Source organism: Etheostoma spectabile, chromosome 17 (assembly GCF_008692095.1).
Source record: "Etheostoma spectabile isolate EspeVRDwgs_2016 chromosome 17, UIUC_Espe_1.0, whole genome shotgun sequence".
NCBI lineage: Eukaryota > Metazoa > Chordata > Actinopteri > Perciformes > Percidae > Etheostoma > Etheostoma spectabile.
In genome coordinates this window covers 24449452-24463869 of record NC_045749.1, presented here as the reverse complement: position 1 = coordinate 24463869, position 14418 = coordinate 24449452, and the positions used below count along the sequence as shown (strand labels likewise).

Here is a 14418-nt window from a genome sequence, read left to right as displayed (position 1 = left end):
GAATTAAAAGATGAAAGAACATTATGTTGTTTATTATACAAATTTAACATTAATCTGAACACAAAAAGATTAGTTTTTAAGTTCTTTTTTTTTTACTGGTACTCTATTTCAACTAATTTAAAAGGTACCTGAGCATCTGGATGTTCACAATAAACTTAAAAACAATTCCTCTCATCAGAACTGGAGATGAAACGGTATGATGATTTCATATCAAAATGCGTTTGGCAACATTTTGTGTGAGAAAAAAGCTGCAGTTGCTGAATCGGTGTGCGGCCTGCATCTAGTTCTCTTGAAACCTGTAAAATGATTTTTTATTCTTTCAGAACGTACCGTTGCTGACCTTACAAAGTACGTACTGTTGATTGCTATATGCATATAATTGGGACACACTACTTCTAAATAACATTGGGCCTTGAACTTTGACACTCAAATATGCTGTGCAAAGGATTGTGGGTCAGAATAACCAGAGAAGTATTCTGGCTTGCATACTGCAAAATCCGACAGGATGCAGTAGGACATCCTGGTATTTTTGGCACAATGTATTTCACATACTATGTAATGAAACATACTAAATCTTTTGTTCTGGCAAAATAGTAAAGGGATAAGAACGCAGGGACAGTGGTTTGTCCCTGGTGTCTAAAACCATGCAATAACTTGACATTTTATTTGCATAAATAAAATGCAAATGATTACAGTGTTCCTTATTAAAAGGCCTAGGAAAGAGGTGGCAGACTATAATAAGCTACTTTAATATCTTTAGACTTGGGCAGGCACTTGGTATGGTAACAGTGAATACACTGCCAATGTCTCCTACAGTCTAACACGTTGTTATTAAACCAGCCACCCAGATGAGACAGTTGTGGAGGAAAGTGATGGTCAGTCTGAGACTCAAAGCAGAGAAGGCTGAGAGTGATTATACAAGAGATGTTGAGGAACAAGTAAAAAATAACTTATTTCTGTTTTTATACTTTCATATTTAACAGTCAAGACAGGAAGCCCAGAGGAAGTGGCCTCTACAGAAAGCAGTCCCTCCCACCATGTTCACTTTGTAAAGTGTACACCTTGCATGCCACTACACTGTAGTACATTTAACTAAGTAATAGTGCCCAGCCTATATTCAGGAAAACCCTTTTACAGTAGGGGTGTAAGATAAATAGACACAATATCATTATCGCAATATTATATCGAGGGGTGCAAGACATATTGACTCAATATTGTTATTGCAATATATCGAAAGAGTTTCAATAAGTATGCAATATTTTATGGAGCGCTGCGTCCCGTCCGTTGGCTGTGTGGCTTAGCTGTGTGTGATTTAGACCTCCCTTGAAACGTTATAATGATCCTGTTTCATTGGCCAGTTACCGAGCCACTTGCACATGTTAGTGCACGTCAGTGCACGGGTCCACTACGTGACCAACCCTATGGAACGTACTACGTGTGTGTGTACTTCAACAGAGTGACAGTGTAAGGCTTACACTCTGTCAGAAATAAGAAAATAGACAACGGAACGACTCAGAGAAGAAAAAGAAAAGTTGTGTCCCGTTGTCTTCATTTACACTGTCCAACCAGTACAGCATGTCCTGTTCTGTAGACATGGTCCTTATTCATTTATTCATGTTGGACCAGTCCAAAATGACAGCCAGTTGATATAAACCTTGTGTTGTAATACAGCTCGTTTAATTTGTTATAAATCTATTTTGAAGCGTTTTCCCGTAATTGTACATGTTTAAAAATATCTTTATGAATATTGATATCGCAATATCCATAATCAATATCACATTATTCCGTTGTCAATACCGTGCAACCCTAATTACAGGTACTAATAAAAGAGTTGTTTTGCCTTACTTTGGTTGGAAGAAATATTTGCCTACTGATAAAAGTCAGAGTGAAAGCTCTTCTAGAAATACTGACATCTATCAAGAAATCAGCACAATTTAAGATGTTATGCTAATGTTAACAATAACCCACCGTCTATAGGACAGCCAGATCAAGTGTGTTCATGTGTTTCTCTTTCACTTAAAAAAAAGGCATGCCATATGCTGAGCCTTGTAAACAAAGCAGAGGACAGTGATAGGCGTTGCAGTTACCTGCTGAGTGTGAAGCACAGCTTGAGGAAACCAATATGAAGGATTTGGAAACGTTGTATGTAATGTCCTGTAGACATTGCTACTGTACTCGGCGTGCAGACACGCAAGTCCAACGAGAAAAGTGTTGGCTGGTTATTTTACCGTACTAGCTAGCAAGTTAGCCCAGTAAACAAATACGGCCCCATCATACCAACCCTACAGCACCTAGTCAGTTTACTTTCAGTATCACATTAACGCTTCCAAATGACGGGCACTAACGTACACGACAGGCTGTAAAGTTAGGCAGCTAACGTCAGAGTGCCGCTGGCTAGCTTAGTGACTTTCTCAGTCATTTCCATTAACGTAACACTGTAGCACATTTAACTAGATGATAATAGGCGTGCTAAATTAGGTGCCCGAGATATTCCTTCCAATTCTAACGAAATATCGTGATGACCACTAGAATGACAGAAACTGGCAGGAAAGGTTGCCCGGCTAACTAGCGCTGTGCTAAGTGAACCAGCTATCTATTAGCTTTCATGGTAGATTTGGCATGTTGCAACAGGGGTAAACAGTAGCAAACACCGGCGTCCAAGAAGCACTACCGTTAACCTTAATTTACCTTTCAGATCAACGTCTGAAGAAAGTGCACAGGCACAATCACAACAGGCTGAACGAATCCAGTTATCCAATAATCAAACTAACGTTAGGCCCAAAGACAACTGGCAGGAACAGCTAGCGTTAACGGTAGCTAGCTGAGGTTACAGCTCAGCCCGTGTCGTGTTTGGTGTCTGTTGACAATCAGTGGCTGGTGTCAGGGCTTGACGCGGGGTTCCGGTGCTTACCGTGCAACGCTGAAGCCTGGAGAATGGCCCCCGAAGTGCCGTCAATTACTTTTATACTGCCGCGGCTGGTAACGGCCAGGATAGCGTTTAGGGCCGGGTGGTAGGAAAGGCTTCGCAGGCCCTCCTCGTCGCAACGCAGGCAACCGTCTCTCAGTACAATCCAGTCTGAAGAGGTGGATGAGCCGGAGCCCGGCGAGGCCGCGGCCGCCATCTTTACTTATTTTTCCCTTCCCTTCTGGGGTTGGTAGGGATCAGATGATACACGTAATACTGCTAATTCTATACGACTAACTCAGAACTATCATTCCTCTGCCACCGCTGACTCCTTCTGCGGCTTCTTCTCCTCCGCCCGTTACCGCAGCAGTGGCTATTCACCATCAGCGCTGAGGAACTCCAGGCTGGGCTTTCTGTCAGTTACGCGATAGGGAAACGGAGCTAGCGTATCGCCCTGCCACTTCCCGCGATAACAACAAGTACAGCGAGAACAACGAATGGAATACATAAGACTTTCCTTCCTACCTTTCTTTTACTGTCTATGAATGAGACCATCCAAACAATAGCTCTGCAACAAGTAACAAAGGTTATACTGTTTCTTTAATTATGCACAGCAGTTGAAAACACAATTGATGCAGTCCATTTATTGGCTGAAAACACCACAACCTATTACCTCAAGCATTTCCACACATCTGAATTTGACACTTTATATCAAAAATCCATATTAGATTATTTATTGTACTGGTTTGCATGCTCGTGTAAGGTTTTTCGTTATATGTCCATTAGGACTGAACTAATAATTTATTTTGCCATTGACTTACTTATTCTTCACGTCGTCATACTCAGATTCTAGTCAGAATATGAAGTTCCTGACCTCAGAGCTAGATTTGGCTGGCATCCAGGGTGAACCACCATGAATGTGCAACAACATATAGCTGTCAGTTTTGGTGTACATTACAGCAATATTTGCACAAAGAAATTATCATTATCATCCAACATCAATCAATTACTTTGTCATAGTAAAATGGTACAAGGTAATTCCAGTTAAATGTTATCCCATCCAGTGCTTAGGTTTGTGGAAGACTTGGGTCTACATATTTGGCAGGCATTTAGGGGTCCTCCCTCAAGGAAATCAACAATAAAATATATATGCAATTTCACATCATTTTGGACCATATTTGTGTCTAAAATGTTGGAAAAGCTAGAGCAGATGTCGCCAGATGTCCCTCTTTTCGGCCGGATGTCCGTCCCCGTCCTCTGTCTCGGTGTTTTTCTAACCTCCGTCCCTGTCCTCTGTCTCGGTGTTGGCGTTCTAACCTTTGTCCCCGTCCTCTGTCTCTGTGTTGGCGTTCTAACCTCTGTCCCCGTCCTCTGTCTCTGTGTTGGCGTTCTAACCTCTGTCCCCGTCCTCTGTCTCTGTGTTGGCGTTCTAACCTCTGTCCCCATCCTCTGTCTCTGTGTTGGCGTTCTCACCTCCATCCCTGTCCTCTGTCTCGGTGTTGGCGTTCTAACCTCCGTCCCCTTCCGCTGTCTCTGTGTCGGTGTTCTAACCTCTGGTGGATTTCTGAGGACTATGGTCCTCAGATCTCTGCAGGGTAAATCCAGACAGCTAGCTAGACTATCTGTCCAATCTGAGGACTATGGTTACCTGGTCCTCAGATCTCTGCAGGGTAAATCCAGACAGCTAGCTAGACTATCTGTCCAATCTGAGGACTATGGTTACCTGGTCTTCAGATCTCTGCAGGGTAAATCCAGACAGCTAGCTAGACTATCTGTCCAATCTGAGGACTATGGTTACCTGGTCCTCAGATCTCTGCAGGGTAAATCCAGACAGCTAGCTAGACTATCTGTCCAATCTGAGGACTATGGTTACCTGGTCCTCAGATCTCTGCAGGGTAAATCCAGACAGCTAGCTAGACTATCTGTCCAATCTGAGGACTATGGTTACCTGGTCCTCAGATCTCTGCAGGGTAAATCCAGACAGCTAGCTAGACTATCTGTCCAATCTGAGGACTAGAGGCACCGTGGCTCCGTCCGGAGATTAGCCCCGCCCAAGACATATCTAATTGGTTTAGAGAAATGCCAATAAACCAGAGCGGGGTTTTCTCCCATCCAGGAAAGCCATGTGGACTAGCCAGACCCTCCTCTGCAGCGCTACGAGAATGGTCAATAAGATGGTCTTGTTGGCTCCAGCTACTCTTCTCCACCTCCGTCTAGGTCTGCAGGGCTGCTAACACTGCACAGACTGGGACATGTTTAAGGACTCCTGGACAGAGATTTATAAGCTCCCTGATGTTCTTAGCTGCTATGTGATGTTCTGTGAAGACAATGTAATCCCTAATAAGTCTCTGAAGGTATATCCAAACAGCAAGCCATGGGTGTCAAAATCATTGAAACTTTTATTAAACAAAAACAGGTTATTTTTTTCTACAGGAAACCTCTCAGAGCTGAACTTGTTAAAAACAAGGAGATAAAAAGTAAAATCAGGAGAGCAAAACTTCAATATGAGGATATGTTTGAAAAAGAACATGGGAACAATAATTTGGGTTGTGCATGAGATGGTCTAAAACTATTGTTGGGTCAAAATACAAAAGCAAAACAAAGGTGTTTCTTGATGGTTTTAAACCCAATAAACAGCTGGCGCAGGAGTTGATGAGTTTCATTGTAGGTTTGACCCCCTGGATTTTAGTAACAAGGTTTTACAACTGAAAAAATAAACTATCATGCACCGGTCCCACGCCAATTAATGTTCACTCTTTAAACACTCCGACGGTAGAAAAAGCCCCGGGCCTGATACCGTCTGCTCACCTGTTCAGAACAATTAGCCCCCATTTTCCACTGCAGATGTCAGTCGTCACTCAACCAGCAGAGGAGGCTAAACAGCTGGAAGCAGTCAAAAGTTATCTCAGTGGTCCAATCTCAGTAAATTTCTTGTTTTTTGATTGTAGTGTCTGTATAATTATAGAAAACCTTTGCCACATGATTTAGTGCTTTAACAGGCTACACAATGAGTCTATAGAGTTAGCATGATGTTAGCTCTTAACTGCTGCATCATGCTAGTTTACAAACTTGTGCCAAATGGCCTGGGTTAAGTTGTGCCAGGGGCACAACTCACCCCCACTTATGATTAGGATTATATAATTAGGGAAGGAGGGAGCAGAGGAGGTTTCTATTCCCCTGTAGGATGTGAAGTAGTAGGCCAGATCCAGACCACCTAGACCTACATCCTCACAGGGCATCATCTGGAGAAGTGCCTGCCTGCCATGTGGTTCATTTAGCTAATACTGATTTCAGTTTATGTTATTAAAGAGAAGTTTTACAAAGTTTTTAAATGGACTAAGTCACAATAGATGTTTAGAAATTAGCCTAGTCACTTAATTCTTATACATTACATAACTGACAGACAGCCCTCTATGTACAGTATGTCAACAGGCATCTATTGCCAAAGCCTTTTTGCTTGAAATGATTCACATATATCATATTTGTTTTTTGTTTTCCCAAAAACTAAAAAATGTATAACTTGTTCCAACAGTTTAATATCTAAATCAACTTTAAATGAGTAATTTTGTTTTGAATTTGTCTTGCTTTCATATAGCCTTACAGTTCATAACATTAAATGTTCTTTTACTTCAGAAATCCCAGTCACAATTCACCTCAACGTATTCCCCCAAAGGCACAACTTACCCCGTACGAGGGGCAAGTTGTGCCACAAGACCACTTTTTTCCCAAAAGCTATATTTCTGAAACAATTTATTTCAAATCCAAAGTCATTGTTCTCTGGGATGCACCACATCCTGAAATATATTTACATCCCTAAGGACATTACTGTCATGGCCTCACTTTAAACTCACTTTCCCCTATGACTTTCAAACAAGTTTGCCCTTTTAACATTTGTGATTTTTGTGCGTGATTTGGCAGTGTTTTTCTGTTTGCACGTTCTTTGCATTGAAGTTCCCACTCACAGACGAGTAAAGTATTCAGATCAGCCTCTGCTGTACTTTGTGTTTAGTGCTAATCAGCAAATAATAGCATGCTATTGCTAACATACTGAACTTATGTAAGTGTCCCATTCAACAGTCTATGGTCCCATACGGACAGTACATGGACAGTCTATGGTCCAACACATGGACAGTACAATAGGACAGTCTATGGTCCAACACATGGACAGTCTATGATCAGTGGGCGAGCTGCTGTACCTGGCGACCTGTAGCTGTTACTGTAGCCTATTTGATAGGTTTATTATTTTTACGTGAAAATATATAACCTTATGGTAGAAGTTACAATCCTGTGTCACAGATCCCACTTTCATAGAGCCTACTGTATTTTTATACAGGATAGATTTTTTTAAATTTTATTTCAGGCCTACATCCTACTGTAAAAGAGAATGTATTGTACTTTCCACTCCACGATCACAGTTAGAAGTTGTGATAACGGATGTGGCCTGTTAATGTGGACAAGCCTATATCCCCATGTGCAGATGCAGATCTAAACAACGTAGTGACAGTCTCATAGAGGACTGTCACTGAGCGGACACGTGCAACCGTTGCCGCGTTGCATACAGCGCCGCAGTGATCAGGGTTACAATGGGTTCATCTAGGCTACAAGGTTAACAAGCACATTTCTTCTGGATCATCTTTTACCATTTCAAAGTCCACCCACACTGTCAAATGTTTCAGCCCCTGCCACCAAGACTCTCCTTAATCAGATCATGGAAAGGGAACTTAACTGTCATGGAGGGGTTGGATTTATTCACGCACTTTTAAAAGATTTAGGCTATTAACAGCTTCTTTCTTTTCAGATTTTTATTTACAGAATTGGATGTTGGTATTTATAGCATGTATATTACCTTATTGGGAGAAAACAAGTAGTTCTATGTAAAATCAGACATTAAACACCCCCCACTTCGGTACTCTGTATAAATTGAATATAAGAGAGTCTGGTAGGACCAGGCTACCCCCTTACAGCCAAGATGGCCTGATCCTCGTCCCATACCGCCTCTGTGAAGATTCAACTGTGAGATTTGTCTCCTTAAGCATCGAACATCGACTATCCGGGGTCATCCTTACAGCACTGTTTAATATATTAGAGCGACCAGCTGTGTTTAGTGTATATAATGGAAAGAAAATCAGGAATTAGGAAATCCAGAAGCTCTCTATGTACTGTAATTATTAAAACCATGATTATATTCCTGTATTGAATGGCTGTAACAGGACAAGGCACCTTATTTAGTAGACAATGCTTTAGATCACGCTAACCGCCCGTAGACCTGCTGCTGGAATCCATCAATTAAAAAAAAAAAAAAAAAAAAAAAAAAAAGAGTCTGAAAAACGACAAGCAGAAATGGACACACAGTACATTACAGTGGATAACTATAAAGAACATTATTCTCAATCATCTTTCTTTGTGGTGCTGTCTCTTCCTTCAGCATTAACTTATACACCACCAATATTTAGCACCACATTCTTTAGTGGGATAAAGGGTAAAAACTAAATCATTAAATGAATATACAACCTTGTGACTATTTCCTGCTGTTTAACCAGAAGTGTAAGCTGTAAAAGCATATGCATTTATTGACCAAAGACATAAGGGACAAAACTATATACATTGATATATATTCCCCATCGTCTACAACTGAATAGTTAAAAAAGAAATAAACACCTTTAAAAAAAATCCTGGTTCCCCCCCCCCCCCATTCCCCAGGGTCAATGTCCATGAAAAGGTCCAGAGTTCCCACTCCTGCAGTCACACACCAGTATATAGCGACAGGAAGTAGATATACAGAAGGAAAATGGGATATATGAGAAGGGGCTTCTTGGTTTTGAATTCATCTCCGACGAGCAGCGAAGCAGCGCTGTAAGCAGCCCAGAACACCCCGAACAGCTGGAAGATCACAGCACACAACAACATGTCACTTCATTTCTTCAGCAACATTTCTGACACAGCTCTGATTACTTAAGTAGCACGGAGGAGCTTGTTGCTTTGAGATTGTGAGAAGGATGTGTGTTACCAACAGTATTCAGCACCTCCCCCCTATACAGGCTTTTCAGGTGCCATTTGTCCTCGCATTCAAAGAATTCAGACAACTCGTTTTTCTCATTTTCTGATGCTGCAGCTTTAAGGCCTTTCCACACCAGAGGCCTCAGGTATAAAGGCTGCCTACGCTGGCTTTCAGGCACACGGTATGATGCATAAAAACATATCTTCCATGAGATTGTGCAGCCGTCGGAGAAGTCTTGTCTGGCTCTGTAATGTGGTCAATTCTACCGCTAAGTGATGAAACTCACCAAATATTAAAAAAAGATTCCACTCCTGTTACTGTCATGCCTCTACGACCTTGTCTAGGAAAAATAAAACAATCATATCTGCTAGTATATCATAAAAGTTTGAGAATTTTCACATCAAAACACCAAAGCCCAAACAGGAAATGCTATTAACTGTTTCATTTGTAGGCTACTTAATAAACTCTGTTACACATGAGGGTGTCAAATGAAATAAAAATGGATTTAACTCAAACAGTCACCCTCTGTATATAACTACTGTACACTGTGCGCCTCGCGGCCTATTTCCCACAGATAAATGAGTAACTGTTTACCTGAGTTATTATCCATAATGTTACATTATGATTAATAAAATATATTGTAGATCATGCATCAACTGATATTTGTATTCATCTACATGTTACTTAGACAAAGTTATAATATTTATGGAAGAAAGGGTATATGTTTGTTTTATTTTATTGATCAGAGGCCGCAGCCAACCAACGGGGACCGTGACCCGGGTACAGACGGCCACCAAGTCCAGGTCTTTTTAGTGGCTGCTGCAGTAAGGTTTAGCCGACAGAGGGTACAGAGGCTTTTAGGACCATCAACATAGCAGCCTCTAGCCAACACAGACATTGTTCAGCGTTCTTAAACTACATGAACTACAAGTCTGGGGAGGAGGGGCCAGGGGAGACGACTCTCTCCAGAATTTTGAATTTGGACTGCTGTAACTACTTTAAATGCTAGCTGTCAGTACTACAAGTGAAATGGTAGTCGACAGCCCACTAATGGAACCTCTAATGGGAGATGTCACTGTTACAGTCTATGATCATGATGCAGGTGTGGAGGACTTCACACAGAAAACAAGGTACAGGTACGTTTCATTGCCGGTTACAATGCCTTCACAGTGGGACTTCATCCTCCATCCTAGCGACTGTTATCACACACACATCTATCCATTTCAAGTTTAATTTTCACATAGCGTGAAAAATAGAAGACTCACTTTGATTAGTGTAGAAACCACCTCAAAGCCTCCGATCACTAGGAGCAGAGGGGCTATAACGATGAGAGGAAGAAGAGAATATCCGATCACTCCAAGAACCTGGCCGAAGGAAACCTGCCCAAAACAACAGCGGGACTCCATGAGAACAGGTTCCAGTCATGTCTGACAGGACTGGGACTGGCTGGCAGCTGAGCTTACCTCGCCACCAAGAACACGAGCCAGCAGGAAGATGGTTGTTGATCCAAAGATCCAGATGGTGATGATCCAAGACACAACCTGCAAAGTAAAAGCAGTTTAGCATCAACACTGAAAACAGAGAAGCTACAATTCAGTGGCATCCATTTCATTCACAAAATCCACCACATGTACTATAGAACAGCTCCACAAAAACGTCTCGAAATGAAATCCAATGTCTTGAAGCTGAGGATTTCCAAAGTGAAGTGCATAAACAAGCATTTATTGGTTCCTGCTGATTTGTATTTCAGACTGAGCGATGAAAGGCCAGAGACACCCAACACCCTTTTCCATTGCAGGAACTTAACAAACCTGACATATTTAGTGCTGCGTATCATTTGCACACTTTCAACAGATTATCTCGAATATGATGCCGATCCACGGTGATACTTTATTCTGCTACTTTGTGAGAATGAAAACCTCAGAGCCTAATTAGTAGACCAACTATGTATGTTAAATCCAGTTGTGTGTGATTGGCTATTACTTTAAAGCTGTGTTTCTCAAATCGGGGTACGCGTACCCATAGGGTTACTACACAATACTGCAGTGGGTACATTACTATTTTGTTTAAAAGTCAATTGTTAAAATATCAGTCCTATAGCCCCTATGCAGGGGGTTTACTCCTCAACGCAGTGGGCCTGGGGTTTGACTCAGACCTGCAGCCCTTTGCTGCATGTCATTCCCCTCCTCATGTCTTCATTGATCCTGTCAAATAAAGGCTGAAAATGCACCAAAAATAATCTTTATATATGTCAGTTCAGTATTTTCCTAAAATGAATATACAACCACACATTATTGAAAAGCGTTTCAGGAGCACTGCTGTAAAGTGGTTTTTGATCCTGGGTAGGGTCAGTTGGAACGGCTCAAGCAGATGTTTTGCTGCACCACAACAAGGATAATTACAACACACACAACAACCTTATTTAGGCATGTGGGGAAAAGTCTTTTTGGGCCAGTAGGCATCACGTGATGGGCCCAAATTTGTAGTTCCACTATGTTCACTTTGCTTCATAGCCTGGTGCCCTTCCTGGGGGCGTGGTTACGGGTAGTTAAGTTCCTCCAGTGACAAAAAGCCCCGACGAGAAGCAGCAACACTTTTAAAAAACTGAAACAGGTTGTGATGAACACCCTGTTGTGTGCACTCTGCCTTTTTGTCTTCATGAGTTTACAGACACGTCTCTGCTGATTGGTTATCACCTGTGACACAGCCAATAGACGAGAGACACACCCACCAAACGACAGAAAACAGAACTTAGAGCCCGGTCCACACCGTTTCACGGCCTTCCCAAGGAAACACGGTTCAATCAGGAAACGGTGCACAGCGTTTAGAGACTGAACGTGGCCCTGGTGTCCTGCTCACCCTGAACTGTCCGTAGATGGAGATCATAGAGAAGAGCAGCACCACGGCCAGAGGGCCCCAGAAGTCCGGGTTGTCTCGGACCACCTGCCGGTTGTAACCCAGGGACGGCATGGGCATCAGCACACAGCGAATCTTGTAATAGATGTCCTTCAGGTCGATGTCCAGCTCCTCCCTTCTCACACAGACAAGACAACAATATGACGGGAGCTTTGCATTGACATTTGCAAGAGAAGACCATCGAGTCAATCAAGAGATCACAAAAGTAAAATCTAAAACAGAAACATGTAGGAATACACTAACAGGGCTAACGGCCTCTTATCATCAGATCTGGCTCTGCCATAGGGCGGCACCATATCGGGAGAAATATGTGATAATATTGTTGAAGATCGTGATAACGATATTACTTGCGATAAATAAACTGATACTGAAGTGTACTCAGTTCCACATTTCTCTTACTTTCAGTATTCTGCTCAAATACAAAAAATTGCTTTTGAATTTAAAACATATAAAGGAAGTCCTTTCCAACATTATCGAACAAATTGAACATTTAATTGAATATAATAGACATGACATGAAAGAATTTTAAAGTGCAGTTTTTTTATAGATTTTCTTTCAACTAACAAAGTGTTTTCTTTTTTGACAAAAAGATTAACAAAAAAAAGATAAATCTGCTATTATCAAGACATAAGTTCAAAAGTGATCCAACATGTACTCACAGAAGCGGCTTGCTCTCTTCAGTGTCCTCCTCGTCCACCTCCAGCAGCCAGCCGTAGCCTCGCTGCCTCAGGAAGGTGGTGGCGTATGGATCCTTCCCGCTCTCAGCGCCCATGTTCAGCTTAATGTCCGGGGCACTGATGGTGCCGCTGAGCTCTGTGGAAGACAGTGTTTCACCACAGGAAATACATACAGTACCAGGATGTATGGCAAAAAATACTACAGACACAGTATGGAAGTGAAGCCGCACATCACATAGACATCTACATATGTGCACAGTGTACACATAAATCATATATTTTGATTATGTCCAATGCACAGATACTTCTGTTATTCAGCTTTTTGTACTTGTGTACTTGACTTGCACTGACGTACATTATCTCACAGTATATTACTATCACAGCACATCTATATTCAGTGCATAATAAGACTAAAAATGTCCAAACTTTAGTCTCTTTCTTAGCACATATTATTCAATTTTACGTTTAATTCAGTCTGCTTCCGTTATTGTCTATAATGTGGCATTTTCTACTGTCTGTAGCAGAAAGGTTCTGGTCACCAGCGTAGACAATAATGCAGCCTAACTATTGTGCTTCGTCATAGAGCTACGGATTTAAAGGGTAGGTCTTTAGGGTCTTATTTTAATGGTCTCGTAACCTAGACAATAAGCAATATCTAATAAAGATTGTTTGTTAGCTGGCTACGTTCTTGAACGACACGTATCAGAACAGAAATTAGTTAGCAAAGCTAAGCGATAGCTTGCACATTTAAATGGGTGAGCTAGCTACGTTGCTACTTAGAACAGCACGGAGTCGACCCGCACGTCACGTTACGTACTCGGTTCAGACTGAATGCATTAGCGCTACCTAATGCGTTAGTACCTGGGTGCTTGCGCTACTTTGAGACAACTAAAACAAAGCCTGTAGCTAAGCTAGTAAGTGGCTGGCCATGTTAGGCCTGCTAGCTAGGGAGCATAGACAGGAGCATAAACAGGAGCATAGACAGTTAAAGAAAACAGGAGCCATAGACAGTTAAAGAAAACAGGAGCCATAGACAGTTAAAGAAAACAGGAGCCATAGACAGTTAAAGAAAACAGGAGCCATAGATAGTTAAAGAAAACAGGAGCCATAGACAGTTAAAGAAAACAGGAGCCATAGACAGTTAAAGAAAACAGGAGCCTACCTTCAGCCTCTGTCGAAGAGACGAACGTGAAATCTACGTTGGTGGGAGAGAACTGCATGGTGGATATTATATTAATGCCACGCGCCTCAGGTGCACAGATTTGACATTTAAATATTAAGCGGTCAGTGGAATATGCCGAGAAGCGTCAATAACGCTGTCATTGCGAAGTTAAACTATCGCATTTTGTTTTCGTTCTCGTCTGCTGCGGTGAAAAGCCGGAAGTGCAGAGGAAGCTGGGAAATGAGACACGTCTTATGATGCATTCAGGTCGTAACATGAAGTTGGGATATAGGAACTTCTTAGTGAAAAAGACAGCCAGGGAGGACAGAATCTTTGATACAGCTCAACTGTGGTATAGGCTATTTATTCATGTAAAAAACATTTTTTTAAGTCTAAATCTAATTTTCACAAGATGTTAGCATTGTCATTATGAAGTTTTGGAAGTAATTAAATAATAATAATAATTTAATAAGAGATTAGATAGATGGTTTTGAACACATCTGATTGGGATACATTTAAAGACTTTTAATGTGCATGAAGTGTATGTAAACTCAGAAGTAGATCAGCTGAATTATTCTGTGAAGCACTTTAGGTGCTGTGAGACATAATTCCAAGGAAGCTAGGTAAGAAGGAGAAGGTACACTTTATTATGGTGAGTTTTTAAAAGAAGACACCATGGTGGACAACAAAAAATGCAGTTAAGTCTCAAAATAAAGCCTCTGGTAGTGTGTCAAAACCACGGACTGTCTATAGTCAAAAC

General features: G+C 41.6%; 2 protein-coding genes across 2 annotated transcripts in view; both read right to left on the bottom strand.

Annotated features, from left to right (window-relative positions):
* The window catches only part of birc6 (baculoviral IAP repeat containing 6), a 109575-nt gene extending 106225 nt beyond the window's left edge, over positions 1–3350 (bottom strand). The window contains 1 exon segment of the mRNA XM_032541923.1: positions 2912–3350. Coding sequence (XP_032397814.1) covers positions 2912–3122 — 211 coding nt within the window. The 5' untranslated portion in view covers positions 3123–3350.
* Positions 3351–8446: 5096 nt separating this feature from the next.
* yipf4 (Yip1 domain family, member 4) lies at positions 8447–13922 on the bottom strand. Its single transcript, XM_032542037.1, has 6 exons — positions 13659–13922; positions 12479–12632; positions 11763–11934; positions 10367–10444; positions 10169–10282; positions 8447–8785 (listed from the first exon to the last, which is right to left on the bottom strand). The coding sequence occupies exons 1-6, from the start codon at positions 13714–13716 to the stop codon at positions 8648–8650; spliced, it is 714 nt and encodes a 237-aa protein (XP_032397928.1). The 5' UTR covers positions 13717–13922; the 3' UTR covers positions 8447–8647.
* Positions 13923–14418: the final 496 nt, after the last annotated feature.

Coding starts and splice junctions, on each gene's coding strand:
- yipf4 (XM_032542037.1), bottom strand. CDS start 13,716: ATGCAGTTCTCTCCCACCAACGTAGATTTCACGTTCGTCTCTTCGACA. Junction 10,445..11,762: donor CCATCTACGGACAGTTCAGG/GTGAGCAGGACA, acceptor TTTACTTTGCAG/GTTGTGTCTTGGATCATCAC. Junction 8,786..10,168: donor TGGTTTCTACACTAATCAAA/GTGAGTCTTCTA, acceptor GTGATCTTCCAG/CTGTTCGGGGTGTTCTGGGC.